Genomic DNA, 24,720 nt, shown 5'->3' with positions numbered 1-24,720 from the left:
TACTTTAAAATCTCTGTGATATTGGCTTTTAGACAGTGAGCTTGGTGGATTGATGATCTACAGGGAATTTGAGGGAGCTACGCGAACCTGACATTTACGATCGTAACAACAGGTGCACAGGGCAGACTTTAATAAGCTTCATTTAGCTGTGTGAACAATCAGCTTTGCTCGTATAAACTCTAATCGCAACCAAAAACATCTTGTTAATGTATTCTGGTAAATGCCAGGTCAGATCGGATTGTCACCTGTACGTCTCTTACTTCCTTGTGATTCATTTTGTTGCATCATTGTACTTTGTCGCTCATAATTGATTAGTTAGATCTATGGAAGCCGAGGCTTTTTGAAACATGTCACATGACTTTTAAATTTTTAAATTTTTTTTTTCTATTGTCACCATCAGGCAACTAAACTAGGCTGTTTGTTGCTTACAATGTTCATCACACTACAGCAAAAGCAGCAGCCAGTTTCAGTTGTTGGACCCGTCACAAACACTTAAATGCTCTTTTAATCTCTTTGACTGCCAACACTTTCAAACTGGACTGTGTTTCATATCCTCTCGCTGCTTTTCTCCAGCGGTATTTTCTGTAGCAAAACCTCTTTTTCAGGGGTGAAGTAAAGATAACAGAGCCTAATTGGAACAAAACTCCAGTTTCACCCTTCAGCTAAGCTCAGCGCGGAAACAGAAACCTGCCGTCCAGAGGCAAAACCTCAGCTGCAACAGCGGCTGCAGCCATTTGCTCGAAGGGCGCTTGTCACAGCAAAGAAAATAATCTTCAGGGACTGGAAAAACACAGCTCACTCATAGGGGCAAATCACAGACCATCAGTTTAGAGGTGGCCACCTTCACTGTGACTAAAACACCACGTCGAAACTTGACTGACAGGTACAAAGCTGTGTAATTCCAGATTTGAAATGGAAAAGGTTATAAAATGAAGTTTCATTTATTGATCCTGGAGTCTGGTAGGAATTTTTGGTTTAGGGTTTATTTGAAAAGATTACACACAGGTGTCAAGTTGAATGGTTGCCATGGTGGTTTCTAAAAGTTTATTTTTCCGCCAGGAAAAAAATGAAATCCAGAGGTTTTAGATGGATACAGATGTAATAAAACATTTACTGAAGTTCAAAACACAGCATCAAAAAAATACCTTTGTATTTAATTTCATTCATCCGTTGGAATTTTCGGGATCCTATCTGCTTATCTTTTTAATTTAAAAAGAGACAAATCATACAGGTCTGTTTATGAACATCCAAGTGGGAGAATGCTCATTTCTGCTCATCCCCACAAAATAAAAAAGAACTCAACAAGACCACTTTTTCTAACGCATTGATTTATTGTCCATTGTCAAATTTTTCCAGCTGAGTGCACCACCCACTTTCCTAATCTAGTTTTACTCCTGAGCTCTCAAGCATAATTATTTTTGTTTCTCAGTCTCAGCTTTAGCTCCCTTGTGGTCTCAGCCAGTGGGAGAATCTGTCATGACCCAGTCCTCTTTTGCGACACATTTTCCACTGTTTATGACGCCGATATGATACCAGTTTGGGTGGCACCCATCGCCTCTGGTGCCAGTTTACATAATAGCAGGCTTGTCTTTGCCTGCTGAGAGGGAACGCTAGTGTCCAGACAGCTATTGTTTGCAATTAGGGATTCCCACTGAGGCCTTCAGCAGCAGCCAAAATGTTTTTTTTTAATATGGAACAATGTAAAATTTGGAGGCCATCCCTGTTGATAAAATATTTACCCACACACGGGGGCCCGATTGAAGTATTAAGTGTGGACATGTTTGGATGAGCATGAACAGAACAAAGCAGGCTTGGATGGTGGACAAGATGGGATGTGGGGGGTGAGATCTGGTCATTTGGGGTTACTGTGTGTATGCCCTCCATTACAGAAATTTGGCTCAGGGAGACGTGACGTGTTGACTGAAAATGACATCAGCAAGACGGATGTCTTTGATGGATTTGTTAAGTCAAAATAAAACTATGAATGCCTCTTTATCAGGCCAAACATGAGCACGGTCATTTAGAAACCACATCAGAGGCTTCATTAAAAGTTCAGCGTGCCTAAGAAAACAACGGTTTGCCTTTACACAGCCTCTGTGCAGTGTTCTCACCCTGTCATCAGGTTGGTACAGTAGTTACCACTCAGAGAGCTAATTGCCTGTGTAACATCTGAGATCATCAGCTGTTGCCATCCTTCTGTTTCCTCCCTGAAAATGTCCAGAAATTTATGGCCAACCCATCTCACCCTGTCGGTCCTATTTTGAAATCCCTCCTGTCTGATGATAAAAAAACCAGCGTCTGTCCTGGTGGACCTCTCACCCAGAAATAGGATGTTTCTTGATGCTGCTGCGCTGTCAGACGAGAGGAACTTTCTAGGACAGACGGGAGAATAGAAGCACTTAAATCATGCATCAGCACTGGATGTTGCACGTCACAGTCGTCTGTGGACTCAGCTCTGCATGATTTAGCAGTCTCCTATTTTTGGTTTACTATCTTTTTTTTTTTTTTTTTTTTCAATCTTATGTTTGTAATTAGGCTTTAATGTTGTCTTTCATGGTTGCTCTTATGTCCTGAATTATTCCCTATGTAGAGAATAAATCATCGGCTACAGTCGAGTGAGGTGAACTAAACACACACCTCTCTTTGGACCTAAAGAGAAAAGTTGCATATGACACCTTTAAACTTTGATACAATAGCAGATACTGTACATATTACATATTAACTGTGAGTTTGCGGAGGCCTCCAAAGACAACGACTTTTGTGCAGTCACCTCACCTCAGTTGACTCAACAGTTCACACTCAATCAGTCAAGTGTACCGTCGCACGAGTGATTTCTCTCGCTGCCTCACACAGAGAGCTCTCTAACTGCAGCATCAACTCTTTCAGGATGTCGGTCTGGGCCGCTGAGGCTCCTGGCTGCCAATCATCATGACTGAAAAACACCCTTTGCTCTTTAGATCCAATCAGTGACACTTTGGCAGCTCGTTCATAACAGCCACCTGATATGGAGCCACTCTAAATGCTAAAGCCACACTTTACAGTATAGCTATAAAGGCTGAGATGCAGAAGGCATTCTGGGACAGTGGAGGTGATCGGAATCTTTTCTTCACTTCCTGACACAGGAGGCTCTTTTCAAAACATTTTTTCACATTCATTCTTGAAAGATTTGGCATCACCCCCCCCCGGCACATGGGTGATTCAGCAGAGACTCAGCACCTCAAGGCAATGTGTAGAAATAGGGACAAAAATGTGTGAAACTGCTCATTGGCAAAAGAAACCAGCTGTCCAGGGACGGGTTGGAGCTTTAAGCATTCGCGTCTGGTGAAGGTATTTCCCCAGGCGCCCCTCATCGGTCTCTGAGCGCCTAATTGAGGCTGCTCCTCGCTGATTGCCCACCAGAAGTTTAGCTTAGCTGCAGGTCAGAGTTCATGCGTATCAAATCTCGGTCCTTCCCTTTAACCATGGCTCTGCGCTCCTGCAGTCTCTGTCTGTGTCTCCCACATGTGCACAGGTATACAGTATAAAGAAGGATTTAAGAGCAAATGACAGCATGAGAGTTCTTCATACATCTGGAAAATCAATGCAGAACACTTGATGTGGTGTGAAAATAGGGCACTGAAAAAAAGAAAATTGGGAGCAGTTGCCACAGGGCTATGTTTCTAAGATTGGTGTAGTCACGGAAGCCCAGTGATTTTGTGCTGTGCACGTCAAAACATGTCTCGGACCAAGGACCTTGTGGTTGCTCGTCCTAGTCAGGGCTCTGTCTATATCTTGAACTCCCTGCTGAAGTCAGGACAACACATTCACATGCTTGATGGATTAAAACGGGCTGGACGTGGTTGGAAAGTGACAGTGTTTTAGATGCTTCTCGGATCGTCAGACAGCAAACCAACAACATGACAGCTGTGCCCACTACATGCAGCAACTAGCCAGGTGTGTTGAGGTGAGACAGTGAGCACGGTTCTCTCTCACGCTTTCTTTTTCATTCTTCACACAGCTACTTCATCCAATTCTCATGTGCATACACAGACCTATAACAGTGTTTATACTTGAATGTTGTTGAATGTTGAAAAAAAAACCTAGGTTACATCTACGGACCGGTTGGTCTGTGGCTGTAAGATTGCAGGGTCAAGTTTGTGAATAGGCTGGGAAATTACAGTGCAACTGAGCATCAATCACAGCTCAGCAGAGGACTGAGGCTGATCTGTGCAGCTCCCAGGTAACACGTTTGTTGCTGAATAAGAGCTTAGAGCCTAATAAATCTTAAAAAAAAAAAAAATTCCACTGGACATATGGGTGCTGAGCTTAATGGTTCCTTAAGAATTGGGAAGCAGATGGCAGCAGCTTTAGAATCTGAAAAGCAAGTAATAATCGGTAAGTGTGTGTTTTGAAAGCTTAGAGGGAAAGCACTGCTCTATCTTCTGCATCTGACTCATTGTCAGATCCAAAATGAGGTGAGGCTCGTGCATGAAAGAGCAAATTTGTATGCTGCCAATCAGACCCACAGCTGTGTTAAAAGGTAGTTGCTGCAACAATAACATGCATATTAAAGTCTAATTTAGGGGAAAGGTCAGGCTATGTAGTCGACAAATTCAAGATGAAAGAAGATTAGTTTGCTGTTACTGAAGCCTTTCTATTTTATTTTTTTATTTTTTTGGTAATGATGCTTCTGTTGAGAAGCTGTCAGCATTCCCATTTGATCTGATTAGTGTGTTGGCACCACTGATCAAAGAACAAGCCTCATTTGCACACTATCACTTTGCCTTTGAACCTCAGATGGTGAGAGTGAAATAATTTGGCAGACAGGGACGAGGCATGGCTCCTGACTCCAGCAGTGAATCATAGAGGTGTTTATTAGCATATTACAGATAATGTGGACAGAACATAAAAGCCAGAAATAAAGTGGCCCCAAACTTGTGAATTTCTGTAGACTTGCAGGACAAAGACAGGAATAGAAAATTGAAATTACACTTATGTAACGGAGCTGTTCTCACTCCTGCTTCATGAAGGAGGTGATGGTGCGGCCTACCCCCCCCACCACCCCTGTCAACCCTTTGAGTGCGAGAGACCGCAAACCTCAGGAGGATTACTGTAATGCATTACCAATGTCAAACAAGTCTGAGATTAAACAAGTCATTTTCAGAAAACTCTTAAACCGCACAGCTCACTCTGAGGGCTTTGATTCATAACTCATACCGGCTACTTTGCTGTGCCTTGAGACATTTTGCTGCAGCCACGCCAAGGTTATATGTAAAACGGGGGAAAATGCAAGTTTGCAGTTTTATACCTTAAAATATATCATGTTCCCCCGTGGTGGATTGTGAATGAGCACCTTACATCTGGCCTTTTTGAATTACCGCAGCCTGAGCCAGAAGAAAAATGTCCTTTTTGCATTTTTCTTCACATTGGACAAAGAGGTGTCAGAGAGTCTTTGAAAAATTATCCTCAGCTCATTTTAAGTCACTCTGAATGACAGCTTTGTCAGAATGCCAAAAAAAGGCAGTTGTGGAAACTTTAAATTGAATGTTGAATGGCAAAGATGTTGGGTTTAGCTGTTCAGCACTGACAACAGTGATGAAATGACTCCATTTAAGGACCTCGTAATTTAGAAGATGAAGATACGCTGTTCTCAATGTGTAATTTATGGGCTTGATTTTAGGCTAGTTGGAGAAAAAGGTCACTTCTAATTACTGTGGATGAGTGGGGAGTGGCAATGACAACAACAATAACTTCTTCCCCGGGGGAATTTGGGGACTTGGACTCTTCAGGTGGATGCTGGGGTTTGAAATGTTATGCAGCAGTAGCGCTAGGAGCAGCACAACATTTAAGTGAGAGTTGTGGCACCAGAAGTTTGAACACACCGCCACAATGAAAAGGATGCATTGGATATATGTTGCAGTGAGAGTAGTTTGCCATGCCAAAGTAATAGTGGACACAAGCTGACTGCCTCAACTAGACCAGACCTCTGAATTGTTGTTCACATCTCAGATTCTTTGAACGATTCCAGTTTGTTGGAGGCATTAACGTGTTTCCTTTGTTGGAAAAACAACCGTCAGGACATTTTTACGTTCTTATTCTTCTACCTACAAAACAAACTGATCAGTGCAGCTTTACAGGTTGTTGGAAGTCAAATGACAAAAGTAAAAACTGTTTCAGTGTCATATTTCTTTCAGCTTCTGTCTCACCTGAAAATCTGAGCCATTGTCCTAACTGATCAGTAATGACATCGTAGCTGTTGCAGTTCATGTGAACATGCCCCGTTCCTTCTCCTTTTATATATATCTATATTTACATCTAAAATGTTCACCTCCAGGTGGAATCACAGTTTCTTTTTTAAGTGTAAGTCATAAAGAAAAGAAAAACACATGAACATCTCACATTACACAAAGTCTTATGTCACAGCCACTGCGTGTATTTCCTTATTTATAGCCTCTCTGATGTTCACGTTGCTGATTTTTAATAGAGTTTTGCAGCTTGGCTGGCTGCTCTCACCAATCAGGTTACCTTGGATATGGAGAAGATATAAATAATTCCCGTCGTCACCTGAATGTTTTCACTGTAGCAGCATTCAGGAAACCATAGCTACCAAACGTCTGAACGTGTTTGTGTCATTTTACTTTGAACATGCAATAAATAGCAGTCTAATATTGCACATTAACAGTGTGGTGTTGTATCAGATTTCAGACATGAGGCAACTTGATGAGCATCAGAAACTTTATAACATATAAATCCAACTTTCCCTGGATGGAGAGCTCACTCGTTAAAAGTTTTACTGCCAATGACGGGGCCAATATCTGAACTTAAATTTGGGAAAGTTGAGTCAAGCAATTAGTGGGAATGGATTAGTTTTCCCTGATGCAGCTCCACATGATAGGCTGATAAAAGAAAGATTGATTTTTATATGAAAATCTTGTCTCAGTGCAGCTAAGCTAAGTTTATTTCTCCTCATCACTCTAAGAGATACAGTCTGTGGTTTCACTGTGCAGATCTGAACTGATGTGTTTGTGTTGTTGTTGTCTCTTTTTGGCGTTTCCATAGCGACAGCATGCCAAAGCGGATAGCTCTGATCTGCTTCCTGTCTCTGGTCATGCTGATGAGCATCCTGGGAAACCTGCTGGTCATGGTGGCCGTCTGCAAAGACAGACAACTCAGGTGGGACAGAGCTTTTATTCCCTTCACCTTCAAATATTACATGCACTTAAAATGTTACTGAATGTTATCTGACTTTATTAAATGTTAATTAATTAGACTGACACTGACTGTGTGTGTGCTTTAGTAACAGTAAGAGAAGGTGTTGGTCTGTGTGTATTTTTTGTGTTTGAGTGAAACAAAGATGGAGGATGTTTGCTGGAGAGAAACAGAAGAAGAAGAGAGAGAGAGAAAGCCACAGTTCAGTAACGCATTAACTGCTTCTAAAAGTGGATTCCCACAACACTGAAGCAACAATGAGATGAAAATATGTATTTCTCACAATGCTTCTATTATAAAATACGGGGTCATTTATCTGTGAACTGTGAAACAAGATGAGAAATGCCAACAATGAATGTGACACGGGCAGAGCTAGCAGGTCATCCTGAGGACAGCCGGTCATGTGGGAGCTGCTGTCGCCGCAGTTATTCATTCTTCCTCTTCTCCTTTTGTCATCTCCACCTTTTCTTTCTCTTCTCCCTCTCTCTCTCTCTGTCTCTCTCTCTCTCCCTCTTACTGTCTCTCCAGTAGTTGGTCTCGTTCTCTCATTGTCACTTTCAATCTCACGACACCTGAACTCAGAACTCAGGCTGACCTTTGTCCCCAGGATGTTGACATGAGGTGTGTGTTAATGTAGGAGGATGTGTGTTTGTGTGCGGGAATTAAAGCAACGGAAGACAGATTTCATTTGTGCGTATAATTGTGTACGTGTGTACATGTGTGTATTTAAGAAGACTAATGCGTGACAAAGTCAAGGCTGCGATATCTCACCTCACCGATGAGAAAACGATGACACGCCATCTTTGTTTCTCCGTGCTGTATTGTCGTACTGTCCAGTGGAAAACACACACGCGCACACACACACACAGATATCCACTGTCTTTTTCCCTGTATGCACATGCACACTCTGTCAGACAGACACACACCTGCTCAGTGGGAGTGTCCCGGGGGTGACAGTGTTCGTGACAGAAAATAGAGCAGTACACTGAGCGCTTCATTAACAACCGACAAAACTGCTGAGTGCCGACAAACCAGCCGGTAAACACTGTTATTTCACCAGCCTTTGAGTTGGTATCTCAGTGAATCAGTCCATCAGTCAGTCATCCCAACAGTAATGAAGTCAGTCACTCATTAAAGCTGGTGTTTTTAGATGTGCTCATGTTATCTGATTACTTCCTAGTTTTGTCAGGATGAGAGGTTCTTCAGCAGGGTCACCATGAACAGAAGCACGGTTTCCTTTATCAGCTCTTCCCACTTGAGAGAGAGAGTTGTGTTAATGTTGTCCACAAAGCTGATGCCTTTGCTGTGAGAGTCTCTCCCAGTGTGTGTGAAAAGTTTGTGTATATAGACGAGGCCACGTTAAAAAAAAGCATGCAGCAAGTAAAGTTCAGTCGCAGGTTGTTAGCCATGAAGCATCTACAGCACCTCAGGGTGCAGAGACAGTGTCTCTCCCAGCCCTCACAATGGAGTTCATCCAGACTGAAAATCATCAGCTATGAGTTTGTTGCTAGCTCTATGTATGTGCTATACAGTTAGTACATTGGCCGTTGGGGACAAATACACAGAATGTCCAAACAGTCCAGGTGAAAATTTCCCTTGTGTTCTGTCTAAATAGACTTTTAGTCTGTCCAGTGTGTAAGAGAGGAAAGCTGCTAGACAAACTTAGACAAACACACACACACACACACACACACACACACACACACACACACACAGTTATCTGTAGGGAGCTGACACCAGCAGAAGGTGATTCAGAGGGTGTTAAACCACTCATCAATTACCACCACACATACACAGCCACTGTTACCATCCACCTCTTGCTTCCCCACCGTGTCATGTCGAGTGTGTGAGCAAGAGATCAACACACACACACACACACACACACACACAGACGCATGCTGCCACACAGTCTGCACGCTGTTTATAAACTGGACATTGAACAGCTCCATAAGCCGTCACGCTGATGTAAAGCGATGGCCATGCCAGCTGCTTTAGTTACTCATAATAATCAGGAAGTTACTGACTGCTCATTTTGACCTTGTAATCTAAACTACGTTTCCAGAATTCCTGGTATATGGCAACATTTCAGCATCACTATACCGAGATGCATCTGTGTCTTGGTTATAGTCACAGTAATTACCTTCATAAAGAACAGAGTGTTTTTACTTTCCCAGTTTGTAATGATGATTTTTTATTTATTTTCCTGTTGTGTGAACAAATGTGGGGCTGTGTAAAGATGGAGACATCTCCAGTGTCTTCATCCCTGTTCTCATATGTCTTCTTCTCTCCTCTGTATTATACAGTAGACACCATATGCGCCTGTATGGTTCACCAGCCTCACAGCAACACAATCCCTTTTAATAAAGTTTATTTATTCTTAGCACTTTAAGCCAAACACGATTTGTCATCCTAACTAAACACGACATCAGTCCCTCTGGGCATGTTAATGGTTTCTAAACTGTTCTGAATTACAGCCAACTCAACTGTGTGTGTGTGTGTGTGTGTGTGTGTGACTGTACAGTATTCTGTATATGTGTGTAAACTGTACGTGCTCATCCGTCCTGTGTGTGCATATACACTGTCATGTATACGATTACATCAGTTCATGTGCACTTACTTGTTACAGATGTGTGCATGTGAACATATGTGCATGCGTGTCTGACATGATTTACGTGTGCCCCACATGCAGCGGGCAGAGCGGACAGCCGGTTGTTTGCAGCTCTAACAGCCTGTTTTAAGGGGCTGTTTGGGTTAGTGACATGCAGATGGAAAACCCTCACAGCCATCCTCTCTTACCGAGGCTATTTATAGACCACAGACCTTCCACACTGCAGAGAGCATGGAGCACAGGCCGGCTGACTGACCCCTTCTTTCACTGGCTAGCTAGCTAGGTTGGCTTAGCAACCAAATGCCTGATAAGAAAAAGAAGTGATTACCGAACCACATCACTCTCTGGTGCAGCGCCTAACTGTCAGTGTTTCTTTCTGATCTGACAGCCGGACCGACTGATGGGTCGACTGGTCAGCTGACTCACTGCCTTCTTTCTCCCATTGCACTGATAATACTCTGAACTCATTCACACAGCAGCTGCGACTTTGTATCTCAGTTCACTCTCACCCACACCAAACCGCTCTGCCAGCCCCGGCTCCTAGAAATTACATTTATATGCAACTAATTTGCGACTGCAAATGCATTTTGTAGGAAACGTAACTGCGACTGGATTGTGTTTCCTATTATCGTAATGAGGAAATGTTCTCGCTGTACAATATCCTCTTGTACTGACAACAGCATTATTAAACTTTTTTATGGTTTATGTTTGGACTCTCACAGCGCTTGGTCCAGGTTAGGGTGAAGATCCTGGTCTGGTTTAATACAGATCGTTCCCTAACTTTAACCAAAGCGCTACTGTTGGCTAAACCTAACCACAGACAGGACCATGGAGGTGACCCCCACTCTCTGGTTTGACAGTTGTTCACTTTGTACACATCTAGCCCAAACACTTCCCAGCGACTCTGCACCCGTTTATAAATTTAGAGCTTCATTTACTGAAAAAATAAATATTGCCTCTGAACATAATCCAGCCAGCGACTGCATTGCCACCACAATGTAACTGGGAAAACAGTATGGCAGTATATGAACATAGTTTCATGACAGGCATCAGCTCACATATAATTAGTTCAAATGATGTATTTCACCTGAAGTAACCAGTAAGTAAAGCGAGAGTTTTATCCATACATTTCATGTGGGAGCTCCACAAGAGAAAAGCAATATAAAGCTTTCACAGCATGGAAACACTTCTTAATGTATGCAGTGAAATAAATGAAACAATGTGATGCTAATAGCCTCATACAGTGTGCACCATGTAATAAATATATAAAGGAAAATCTAATGAAAACAAACTCATGGTTTCTCTTTGAATAAAGGGACCACCACTTTTAACTACTGTCTCACACACAACTGCTTTGATTCCTCTTCCAAAGAACAATGAAGAAGATCAAAGTGTGCCTGTGTCTATGTCTCTGGGTCCATTTTATTGTAAAGTTTGTCTTTTTTTAATGCAGGTCTTTGTAGGAACAGCACATCACTTGCCTGTGACAGCTGTGTTGTTTAGAAACAGAAAATCACCTTTTATCTCTGAGAGAGAGATAGGGACTCTGCAGGCTGTTAGTCACAGCAATCAAGCTGGATTCAGTCCTCGCGTCTCCTTTATATCCCGGTTTTGCAGAACAAATCTACCTCAATGTCTTTCTCTGTCTCTGTGGTTTTACCTTCTCTCATGTTTGAGAGGAGCTGAGCTTTTCATTCACTTTTCTCAGCTTTTTCACTTTCACTACTCCAGATATCTCCCTGTCTTCGTCCTCCCTCTCCAGTGAAAGGGAAGATGGATGTTTCCCCATCTTCCACTGTTTCGTTGTTTTCCTCTTCTTGTGAAATTGATGGTTTTGTGAGTCATGGAAACAATATTTGATTTCAAATGCCTTTTCCTTTCTTCTCTTTAATCATATTGTAGGTCAAACTTGGAACCTGGACGTTTCCCATCTGTCTCTGTTTGTCTCTCTTGCTCTATAGTTTACTTACCATACATGTGTGACTCCACATCACTGAGATACAGCAACTCAACAACTCTTGTTGTTTAAAATCAAAACTTAAAACGAAACCTTTTATACATTAAATAATAATTATCCATAAGCAGGTCATTGATCAGAGCACAAGAATGAATAATTTTATCTGAACTCTATGTCCCCTCTTCCCATCCCCAGGAAAATCAAGACCAACTACTTCATCGTGTCTCTGGCGTTTGCTGACTTACTCGTGTCGGTGCTGGTGATGCCGTTTGGTGCCATCGAGCTGGTCCACCAGCACTGGATCTACGGCGAGACTTTCTGTCTGGTCCGGACGTCGCTGGACGTCCTTCTGACCACAGCGTCCATACTGCACCTGTGCTGCATCGCCCTGGACAGGTGAGATACTTTGGTAGCATGTGCGCATTCTTGTTGGTTTGTTTTGGCTGCTGAGGTTTACTGGGTTTCTTTACCTGAAGTGCTGTGTTTCGTGGTCTGTCAGCTTTTATTCTCAGGCCTGTGTGAGTGTGAAGGTTTGTCTGTATTAAATATAAAATGGTGACAATGTGTTTTCACCCCCTTTGGAGTGAACTCACACCCCATCTGAAATACTGCATCTCTTTTTCACTGCACTGCAAAGACTTGAATTTATGTAGGCAATATAAAGAATGCTATTGACTGTATGTGTATAGAAGCTCTCTGACACTGTTCTCTCTACGCCTGTTAAACACCATGATCAGAGTCCCTGAACAGACCAGAGGAACCAACATCACCTGCCACATACATGCTAAACCTTCCTCCTATTCACCAGATTACTGCGTGAATGTAAATCAAAATGTAGACAGACCTGTACATTCAATTAACACTTATTAAAGGCATTGTGTGTGTGCGTGTGTGTGAATGTGTATGTATAGTAGCAAAATCAATGAAAGTACCACAACTTCACTTAATGTTAATGTGCTTGAACTCTACATGAAAATATAATCTAGGTCAATAGAATCACTGACATGAAATACTGTTCCCCTGCAGCGTTACATTAGGCAGCTGTGAGCTGGATCACTGTGTAGCTGGATTGAAAAGTTATTCCAGGTTAAAGGTGAGAATATACAGTACATTAAGGCTTATATAGTCAGTTCACCCAATTAAAAAGAAAAAACAAAATATACAGTAAATGTATTTTCCCACTCCCTCAGGTGGGATCTTGTCTTGTATCATAATTATGTTTTTCAGAGGTTAGAAAATTCAGAAAAACCCATCGTCTAAAGTTAAAGTTGGTTCAGGGCTGAAACATTGGTCAATTAATCTGTTGTAAGGTTGAGTTGGTACAAAGTGCGATCTGATCTGATTTAAGCAGTGCCCTTCATTTTGACAGCTCTGATATTAACTCCGGGGAGTGGACTTCAGACTGATAGCGTGGATTTTGTGAGGATGTAGACTGGATAAATTCTTTTTATTGCTTCTGCAGTCAGACTGATGGAGTTCGTTTCAACGCAGCAGGAAAAAAAAAAAACACTTTGGCCTTTACAGCACCTGACAAATTTCAGCACAGCAGCGGATATAAACATAAAGCATGATTCTAACAGCAAGAGAGCTCTGTAAAAGTTATTCATTCTCCAAAGTAAATACACACAGCCTACTGTTTACACAGTATATCACCATATACCATGACTGAATGAGAGTCCAAGTTTGGGATTGGCTAGCTGGTGTCCATTAATGCCTTGTAACAGATAGCACCTATAACTGCACACCTGTGATACAGGTGTTTATTTTCTGTTCTAAATTCCTCCAGCATGTAATAGTGTGAGAAAGTGTGTGATAGAGCGAGAGAGGGGCAGAGAATGAGGAAGAGGAAGGTGAGCTTCTGTGTGTGTGTGTGTGTGTGTGTGTGTGTGTGTGTCAGCAGTATAAATAATTAGCCATTAATTGTTAATCCACACCGGGCTGTGACTCAGGCCAGTTTCTCTTCTGGCCCAAACCTTCGCCTGATAGATGGTAATGGAAGGTCACTCTCAGTCCAGATCAGCAGTCAGAGTGTGCACTCTGACTGCTCCAAACCAGAGTTGGTAAGGCTGAAGGCATGAGGCCGAGCTGTGAAGTGAAGAATTTGAGAACAGATGTAAATGCAAATTTTTGCCTTTTCGTCCTGAGAATGAACAGAGCTGAGTCTCTCAGTAAACAGACTGGGACTTGTTTGGGAAGTTTCTGTTATTGTATTTCTGTCTCTCACTTAATACTGTTGTGTGCTCTGTTGTGTGTTGATGCTGAGGGTGGCAGCCTGTGATGTGAATAAACCAGATCAGACAGGGTAAGTCTTATCATGCAGACAGCTGGATTAAACCTCACCTCAACACAGCCTTATCATCGGTTTCTCACTTCTCAAGCTGAGTTGTGTTCATTGATATTTCAAACATGCTGCAATATTTAAGCCCTGAATAAGAAATTCTGGAGAAAGTAAATAATGCTGAAAAGCCTTTGTGTATTACACGTTTCTGAAAGTCAGACTTTATGAAAAACGTATTTAGCTGCTACAAAAGTCCACCCTCGATGTAATTTGAAGTAACTGTGGAAAACATCCCAGCTGTATGCTGGGGTAATATTGTGCTGCAGTCCTCTGATTTTTACTGTTTATATTTTAGTAATGATGTGTCCAGAATGAGAATACAGGAAACAAAATTCAGGAATGCAGGGGGGACCTCTACCAAACTCTCAGTGAAGCGTGTATAGTAACAATGCAGACTGAATTCAGAGTAACTAATGGCTGCGATCACTCGATATCCAAGCTCCGTGTTGATGTTCAGTATCTACGCGTGTTTTTAATGCAGCCACAAACACAAGAGAATTTTCCAAATTAGAGAAAATAAAAGATGCAAAGCTCAGCAACAGTGAAGGAGGAAATGGTCTCTTCATTCGATTATCTGGCCGGAGAAGCTCTGCACTCTTCTATACATACAGCCGCCTCCGCATCCTGGAGCAACACAACTTCCATTATCAATTCCTAGTGAGGCAATCACCCTTCATTACCTCCAAGCCCCCTCCCCAGTGAATCATACCACTCCCATATCATCCACAGACTTCATACCCCCCCACACTTTAATTGCCTACTTCCGTTGTTGTTTCAGGAACAAGTCGATGGCTGATGCCAGTATCCGTATATCTTAACAATCAGCCGAGCATTTGTTATCATCCTCCTGTCTTGCTCATTGTCCAGTTCCCCTTCGATTTTAGCCCCTTTTTAATCACTATCAGCGTTTGCTCCTTATTTATTTTGTTTGTTTTTTTGTTATTTTTTTTCCATTTCCTTTCCTGTTTATATTATAAATTACTTATAAACTACAAGTCATATATCCACAAAATGTAAAATACACGAGAGAAGTCAGTTAAAGTGTTTCTTGTACAGTGTTTCTGTCCATAATGAAATCATTTGCTTTAATGAAAAAGATTTAATGAAAATAAAAAGTAAAGCTTCTGAACACTGTCACACACTACATGCAGCGTTATCACAGATGTGGAATAATAAAAGGTGCTAATTTCTAAATTCTAATTACAATGGTGGCCGGGTATCATGGTAATTAATGAAAAGGGCTGTTGAGCTCTAATAGCATGTCATTAGTACCATGGTAGTTAAAGTTTCCCTTCAGTCATGTTTTAAAAAATGTAAAAACAAGACTCTGTTAAGGCTCTGAATGAAGACATTCATTTTAACATCAAAAGTTAAAATAATAATAATAATAAAAACTCTGAAAATAGGCTGGAATCACATCTACTCTAACTTCTCCTTAGAGAAACTCTATTCAGGCCTTGTGCCTCGCCCCACAAGTTGATGGGGTTGCCTCCTTAGATGGGTGACTTGTGAAACTCAGGCTGTCTGAATCAGTGGTTTTGAGATGGTCGTTGGTACAGTCTCCATGCAGCCATGGCATTGTCTGTCTGTTTCACTCATGTTATGTATTGTATCATTTAAAAACATTTTATGATCATGTTAACGAGGATAAGACTTCAGTGGAGAGACCGACAGCATCGGTGTCACTGACTTACTGTTTTGAGCAGTTTGTAAACCATCGAGCTGTAATTAGAGGTTGTCAGGCCATTTGAGAAACTCCTCATGTTTGTGGTTGCATAAAAAGAGACAGACACACAAACAGACAGACAGAAAGTCAGCTGCAGGATGAGACCAAGAATTAATGGAACTGTCACTCAGTTAGCTGCGGCTCAATGTAAGCGAGAGTCTGGAGCCCCGTACGGCGCAAAGCCCAGATTAACTGTTTTTTCATTGGGTGTGTGTGTGTGTGTGTGTGTGTGTGTGTGTGTGTGTGTGTGTTCAGCTGAATCCCACAAACACACAGACAAACATTCCCATACTGCAGAACAACAGAAACAAAGACACTTCAGATTAAAACGAGTCCTGGCAGATTAAACACTGGATTTGTTGGTAATCTTACTTCATTACCATAACTTGGAACCATAACTTCTTCTCTGTTTAAGAGTTCATCTGCCAGAGGGAGATAAATGCTATCACAGTAACACACAAACAAAGACTTATGGATTTATAGAACTGAGAAGGAAGAAGCTTGTTGTCATAGAAAAACTTTTTAAAAAAAACTTTATTCAAACAGGAAGCATTTGGAGGACCAAACCAGCCATTTCTCTGTTTTAGCCCATTTAGTACTTAGTAATTGATATAACCAAGCTGTTTATATCAATCTACCGTTTAAATACAGTTACGTAACATCACAGTATCTACCTCTGCTTAAATCTGTTTTCATTGCTGTAAACCTAGTGCTTATAATGTTGTATTTGTTAACTTTACTACAAAGAGCACTGTCTATTACAGCTGTTTCTTTGATTTTCATTTTCAAATATAACAAGAACACATTGTTAGTTGCAAATCAAAATATAGATTAAATGACTAATATTTATTAGTTTTATTACCATTTTTTTTTTGCTGGAAACGTCTCAGTCAAGCCTGTCCTCTGAGAGTATTTGTTGAAATGGTCAGAAAAAATGTACAAACTTGTAGTGAAGGAGCTAAAAACTGCTCGTCTACCTGAGACCCTCAAGACAGAACCTCCCAGGCTGTTCCGCTGTTTATGGTTCATGCTGGGGCCACGGTTTCTTCTTAGATCTGTCAGTTCGGGGAAAAGAGGCCTGAGAGGCAGCTCTGCCCCCAGAGGCCCAAGTCAGGGCAAAACACACTAATTAGAGTCACTGAGCGGCTCCACTAGAACAACACGGGTTAAGTGCCTTGGGTGAAGGCACCTTGACCATACAGGGAGGGAAACAGGCCCTGATTCCCCAGCCAGTTTGTGAGTAGGGGCCAGCAACATCCATTTGAAAGTGCAAATAGTTTTGTGTCAGAAGTTGCCTTTTAGCTCTTTAAACAATCCTTGAAACAGAACAGGCTGTTGCAATAGTACTTCGTAGTTTAGTTTATTTTAACCGAGAGGAAATTCTTCCTCACTAGCAGTGCATGCCATAAACATGACAGAGTTACAGACGCTCGTTCACAAAAAAAAAAAAGTTGCAAACAGAAGCATTACATCAACAGTCGCTGCAAAGAGCAGCAGAAACAGGCGACTCGGAGTTACTGTGCCTTCTGCTGCTTTATGAGCTTCACAACCAGTCGCAAGTGTTGTCGTGGTCATGGGCACCTAAAGGGACAGAGAGACAAACGGCTGAAGAGAAAAGTAAAGACTTAAAGGAGAAAAGCAAGAGAGAAAGGGACTGAGAAAGTACTGTCAGTACGAGCAAAAGCAGGAGGAGAGAAAGGCACATGCAAAAAAACTGAACCAAAACAAAACTGACACAAATCTGATTGGGTTTTACTTTAGATACGACACAAAAACACACAAGTGGACTTAAGTTATTGAATCCTCTTTATTGTGATTCTCGCATCTTGACAATATTGATGTAGTTCACTCTGTATGTTAGAGGCTTCTCCTTGATCTTCCCAGGGCTCCATCTTTGTTACAATCTGCAGATGGATTTCTGCTGAACCAACACGAAAAGATTCTCTGAGGAACATCTTTGGGCTCCATCTGGTTCCTCGAAGCCTTTTGTGTTTTGTGACTACAGTTGCTGGAAGCCTCAAAATTGGAGAAGCAGCTACATATATACAGTAGATGACAGACAGTTAGAAAGTGAATGTGTCCACCATCAACCTTCAAGATGCTTTCAGGTTTTAATGCTTGCCCTTTTGATAAAGACTTACTGCCCTCCACAAACCAAGAGCAAGCAAAAGAATTAGATCAAACTTAAATCAGTGGAAAAACTTCATCATCCTGCTGATCAGATTCTTGTGTGAATGTAGTAAAATGTTTTAATCTTAAGCAGGGCATAGTTTTGAAGTAGCATAGTGTCCAGTCACCTGTTCTTAGCCAAAGTAATGTTAAATAGTTGAGATGGAAGCTGAATGAGAAATTTTATGTTTTGGGCAGCACATAAAGCGTCTGTCAGGTGTCGAGCCGCCTCTGTGGTGTGGGCTGCTGTTCAAAGCCCCGGCCCCCACACAGTTTTTGGCAGTTTAGGTTTTGGCTGTTGACGGGCTCTGGTTCAGTGGGACAGGGAAAAGAAATGACCTGACTCCTGCTGCTGTTTGTGCTCTGAAGTGAAACTATTACACATGCACACAAACAGAAAGCAGCGTGTGCACAGAGACACGCGAAGAATGCAGTCGAATATGTGCAAGAAAAAGACAGAGATTATCAGGGATCTGTGCAGTGATCCTTTTGCACATACACCAGTAACCAGTAGGAATGCTTAGTACTAATAATAATCAAACCTTATCAGCACAGTTCAGTGTGGAGATCTGTGGTCTGGAAGTCTTATAACTTTTGCTGAAACTAAGAAACTCACATGTCAACAATGTTTTTCATAGACAAACAGAATTCAAACCAGTTTGTCTCAAAAGTGCTGTCTGCAAAATTTCTGTCACCTTGCTGTCGTCACAAAGACCTCATCGTCCCATTAAATTTCATTTACCTGCCGTGAGAAAGAGACAGTGCAGGAGAAACAGACACACACTGTGAGTGTTGACTGAGATGTTAATGTTTTTACCTTTAACAGGGTGGAAATCAGATTGCTTTACGACACAGAGAAGGTTTGGCTCTTACAACTCAAACTTTATTGTGACAGTTTAGTAATGATGAAAAAAAAATCAGTTCCAACATGTTTCTGCTTTTTAAGGAAGGTAAGGAAGGTTGTTGATGTCATTTGTATCTTCCAGCGTTCCAAATAAAACAAAAATATAACGGAACAGGAGAGAAAACACATTTCGCTTGTACATTATAAATCTCTGAAAGGAATCATCTGTTGACCGCACCAGCGGAAGAGAACGAGCATAAACACAGAAGGAAACAATGAGAGACTTTTGAATACGTAACATAAAAGAATTTAGAAGGAAAAAAAAGCACCTGTGTATAAATACTGCCATCTCCATTTTTATTTTATTTTATTTTATTTTATTTTTTTTATTGCAGTCAAACACTGTCACTGCATTCAATATGTAGAAAATATTTCCTTACCCAAAAATGAATGCTCTGTCGAGCTTCTGACGGAGTGTTACAGAGCCACAACATGGCGTCAACATAAAAAAAAAAAAATCTTGGACAGCTTGTAGTGGGACATACAGGGTTGGTCATGTTTGTGGTGGTGGCAGCCATCTTTTTCCTTCAGAGCAGTGAAGTGAGTATTTAAATCATTTTGGCTTCGTCAGCGGAGGAAATGCAGCCAGAGATGCTCTGTCTGCCAGAAAAAGTTCTTACTAACACATTTCGTTTTATTTATTTTTTTCAGTTTTAATTATTATTATTATTATTATTATTAATTTTATTTTTTTCCAGTTCCATGGTATATTGAGTGCATTTTGGCACAGTGGCGAGATGTTCCCGATGATTTCCCTGAGGAAAAATCACCTGCATTACATTCGTTTTGATTTAATTTTGACTCTTTTCAAAGAAACTTACAGCTTTTTCTCCACATACACATTCACAGGGAGCGAGCTGAGCACTGACCCACCAACATTACGATTAATGGCTGAGCCACTAAATCATGAAATCAAGTTTATTATTCAATTGTTTCCATTGTCACTGTCACTGTTGGTGACAATGACCTGTTAAGGATCCGGAGCTCAGTTCTGGACCTGGACTTGACTCCTGTGTATTGGCTCCTCTGTACCTTTGACTTTGTCCCACTTCTGGTAAAAGTTGTGGGGAATTATTGAACCAATTTTTGCCGTGGCTGGTTTTCTTTACACTTCTCTTACTTAAAGTGCTGCCTGTTTTATGTGCACTTGAAAAGTAGACCACCAGGGTTACCAAGTCTTTTACAAGACACGTCATTTGAATCCTTTCACAGCAGAGCTTTTAGGCACCTTTGTCTAGTTTTATCGAACGTCACACTGCTCAAGATGGGTCTAATAAAATTGTAATCCGTGTCAGACTGTACAGAATCGGTCTGAAGCCTGTCAGTGATGAATGCATGGTGAATTGTGGCACTATTATGTAAACAGAAAAAAGTAGCAGCTCGCGTCATTCGTCTCTTGTGTTTTGAAAATGCAGCAAAACATGACCAAGCTCTGGCCATAGTGCTGACTCTTCTTTGCATCAGAAAACCTCAATGGAGTCCCACAAAATTCCACTGCTTTGCTGTGTGTGTGCGGGTAGCCAGTGTACTCTGCGTCAGTTCATGTTGTGTTCTGATTGGTTGCTCTGTAATGAGTCATACCGGCAGTCACATTGTGATGTATGACCGCTGTTTTGGTTTGATTTTTTTTTTTTTTCTGATGATTGCAAATTTTCATCTCAGCCCAAAATTGCACAGTGCAAAGGGACCTATAGGCTTCTTACTTCAGGAAAAGCACGGGTGATATTAATAACATTAATAATGACCGCAAGCCAGCGTGCACAATACCAGGACCTTGAACCCAACACAGCTTATTTAGAAAAATAAAATAAAATACAACAAGCTGAAAGCAGAAGGACCAAGATGCTTGTTGTGCACAGTGTTCAGGAAAAAATAGAAAATGAAACATCTGTTGCCTCCGGTGTATTCCTGCTTTAAGAACTTGGCTGACAGACAAGACAAGCTTGTGCATGTGAGAGAGAAAGAACAGAGAGGGATACCGAGAGAAAAGAAGGGGAAATGGAGATGCAAACAGAGAGAAAAAGAGGGAACATAGAAAATAAGTGTACAGCTGCAGGATAAAGCTGCTCATTCATCCACTGTAGGCTGAAAGAGGCTGAAAAGAGCTGAATGGAAATGAATTAAAACTAAAAATACCAGAACTGCCACCAGGAGGATGCTCCAACACAAAGGCATTCAGTGAAGAGGCTAACATACACAGAGACAGTTCAACTCCGACCCACAGGAAAACCGAGACCGAGAAAAAGTGAAAAAAAAAAAGGTAGATGAAAAAGGAAAGAAGAAAAGAAGGAGCATGAATAGATAAAGAGCGACAGAAAAACACATTTCCAATATGCACTATTCTTACTCGTCGTTTGCAAAATTGCATGGTCCTTTATTTGGAATCGTTATATGCCATTTTAGGCCAGATAAGATTAGATTCAGAGTACTTTGAGTTAAGTTGTTTTTTTTTACAAAAATGAAATCTGGATTCCCAAAGAGGAAAAGTGAACAACTGCCTTGGTCCTCCAAACTTTTCAAGGTCGCTGCCTCTCAGTTGGTTCTGGTAATTTCATTATAATTTCAGATACGTTCGGGTATTTGCACAGTGTCAAGATAAAACCACTGAGACCGTTTTAGGTCTTTCAGTCATATCACATGATCCTCGTCATCACACATCGGTTTGCAGTGGGCGGGATAGCCTGGTCACCCCGCAGAGATGCCCCATGCAACACATTCACTGCTCACTGTTAATACATCCCAGATGGTGATGTGTGCCGCTGCAGGACGAATGCTGCTTCAACATTACTGTCGGATAAACAAGTATATTAATACAATAACTGACAACTGTAAATAGAAAAAGAGAGAGAAAGAGGAGGCAAATGTAAGGCAGGCATTTCCACAGAAAGACAGAGGATGGAGTGAGTGACTGGAAAGAAACAACAGGCTGAAGACAGTAAAGTGAATCCTTCAATACAAGGAAAAAGACTGCATTTCCACTTCAAAGACAAACTAAGGACAAATTAAGCTTTGACCTTGTAATAAAAGCAAATGGCTCTTAGAGAAACCTCTAGACAGCCTCCTCTTACATGATGAAAGCTATTATAGAGGTCTGACTTCTTGGTTTAATACCTTTGTTTAAATGGCATTAATTCTCTACTCTATTATAAAACACCCTCTTATCTTGCCTGAGAGCAAGCTGGAAAATTATCCACCAAGAATGTTTAAACCTGCCAATTTTAATTCATTTCCTGTAGAAGAAATTGAGCGCATGCTAATAAAGTATTCGGCATGGGTCACCAGACTCAGTTTTTTAAGGCTAAGTCTGCGGTTCCTAATTGCTAACACTCAGTGGTGATTCTGTTCTTTGTTACCAGGTGATTAATTGCATTTAGTTGCATCCAGCTGGCATCCAAGTGAATCAAATCAGTCTGATCAGCTGGCTCCACTGAATCCCAAAAAACAACAGTTTCATGTTGAAGGTCATCCAAGCGGTGCAAGCTGTTATAGGTATTGTTAAATATGGCTCCTCCAAAAGTAAAACATCATCTCAATGGTTAAACTCAATTTATTTCCAAATATCTACAAATATCTCTGTTTTTAAATGACATTGTTTGAGTTTATTAATGTTGCTGTGTCTTTCTTGTGTTGATTGACTGCTTGATTGCAGCATTGATGGATGTTATTGTCCCACAAGGAAGAAATTAAACCAAATTCAGCGCTCAGTGGTGAAACAGCTAAAGGAAGATCTTGAGAAACAAAGAGTTTCACCTACCTCACAGTTTTTTTGTGATTAATATCAAGTGTGTATGTCATTTGTGCAAAGACAGAACTCCTGGTGGTGGTGAAAGCTTTGATGGGCAGCGTGGAGGGTTTGAACTGGCGCGCTCTCTGGTCACAAAGCTTCGCACATGTTTGACAGCGAAATCAAATGTCCCGCAGCAGCGTGCGGACGTGCAACGCGGCAACATATTTCGGGTTTGGCTGTTCTCAGAAACCAGCTCCCGTATAAATAATGTCTGAATAAAATTGTCAGAAATAAACAGAGAGAAATGTTTTGTAGATCAAAAGGAAACAGGGACCATTTAAAGTGCTCATGGCCAGGACACGCTGCCATCCAACCGTGCTACGTCTGCTTCTAATCTTCCCCAGGTTAATGTGTAAGTGTGTGTGTGTGTGTGTGTCTTTGTGCATCTATGCATACTGTTTGTTCCTTGTATGTTTTTAAGTGTCTGGAAATGTGCATGCGTACTCTTGTGTCTTTTGTGGACATTTGTTGGAGACACTGGGTGGGTTGTGTCATTCAGACCACCACATCCACACTCAAAGAATCAATCTGCAACTATTCTGGGACTTCAGATAGAAGAGGGTCCCTCAACCTTTTTTTTTTTTAATGCCACAGCACATGCAGACCACACGCAGCACACACAGCCACTCCAACTTCCTGATGGCTGCGAAATGCCACGCAGCACAAGTAGGTAATGAGTTGAGCTCATAGCAGAGGGCGCTGACGCTGGGATGAACTGGATTAGGTTTAATACTGCTGCGGCAGAGCACAGTGTTCAGTCAACCCTCCGAAGATAAGCAGAAGTTATAGAAATGTGTATATTCAGCCATCGTGGAGCGAGAGAGTTTGGGAGTCAGACCCCGAGACTTACAATCAGAGGGGAGCTGCAAGTAGAGTTTCAGTTGTATAATCCAATGAATGAACAGAGGCACAGCTCTGACATTATCACCTCGTAAAGCTGTTATGACTAACGTGTTAGCAGACACGTTGCCTATTTAGTCATCGATGACTGATTGATCATAAAAGAGATAATGTTAATAAAGAAAGGCCTTGGGTAACAAATGAACACTGTCCAACCAGGATTTTGAGTGGCTCGGTTGGTTGACTTCATCCGTTTCCTATCGCACTGGTACAGGTCTAAACTCTGGTCAATGTCCACACACACACACACACACACACACACACACACACACACACACACACACAGACACACACACACAGTCATTGACCATGCCGGATAAAATTGCACATGTAGAGGATTTGTTACAGTAATAGAAACAACATCTGTCATTTGAGATTTTCTATAAAGGGATTAATCTCTCCCTTCTCTTCTTCTCTTTCTCTTTTCCCCCTTTGCTCCCTTTCTCCAATAGTCTTTTTCATTCCTTCTATTTCCTCTTCTATCCCTGTCCCTCTTCCTGTTTTCCTTTTCTTGCCCATCTCCTCTTTCTCTCTTTCCACGCTCCATCTCTTTTGGCCTGTCTCTCTCTCTCTCTCCCTGCTCATTCACAGTGTTTTTCTCTATCATCCGTGCACTTCCATTCATGCAGTTTAGCGCCAGCGTCGTCTTAGCGATATCGCCATGTGACAGCATGCTGGGAATTCCTTCTGTAGTGTCTAATATCATGCTCACAGACACACAAACTGGTGACACAGTCAGAGAACCTGTGTGTGTAAGTGTGTATGTGTGTGTGTGTTAGATAGTGAGTGAGTTACAAATGAAGTGAAACAGATGGAGGTGCACAGTGGAAGATAAAGGTTTTTAGATAATCCTGTTGTACAGGATCACTGGAAAAGAACTAAATTTAGTCTGTTTCACTTTTTTTAAAAGGTGGAAAATGTTAAAGTCTAAACTGTGTTTTGGTGTCAAAGAGAGAAAAACATGTATAACAGGAAAGGAAGAAGACAAAGGGTGAGGGTAAAGAAACAAAGATGAGAAAGTGGCTCTGGATCAGAGCAAGAGGAAGGAATAGATTGTAAATAAAGAAACACCTACCAAAAGCTACAAATAGGGCTAAATACACATGGACTCTCAAACATTACACCCACATGTGACAGTTGAAC

General features: G+C 41.4%; 1 protein-coding gene across 1 annotated transcript in view; it reads left to right on the top strand.

Moving 5' to 3' along the window:
• htr4 (5-hydroxytryptamine receptor 4) overlaps positions 1–24,720 on the top strand; it is a 121,910-nt gene that overhangs the window by 58,702 nt on the left and 38,488 nt on the right. Inside the window, exons 3-4 of the mRNA XM_041048259.1 lie at positions 7,039–7,152; positions 11,949–12,149. Coding sequence (XP_040904193.1) covers positions 7,039–7,152; positions 11,949–12,149 — 315 coding nt within the window. The remainder of the gene's footprint in view (positions 1–7,038; positions 7,153–11,948; positions 12,150–24,720) is intronic.

This window comes from Toxotes jaculatrix, chromosome 10 (genome assembly GCF_017976425.1).
Source record: "Toxotes jaculatrix isolate fToxJac2 chromosome 10, fToxJac2.pri, whole genome shotgun sequence".
Taxonomy (NCBI): Eukaryota; Metazoa; Chordata; class Actinopteri; family Toxotidae; genus Toxotes; species Toxotes jaculatrix.
Note: the sequence above shows the minus strand (reverse complement) of the source record. Positions and strands in the feature narration are given on the sequence as shown.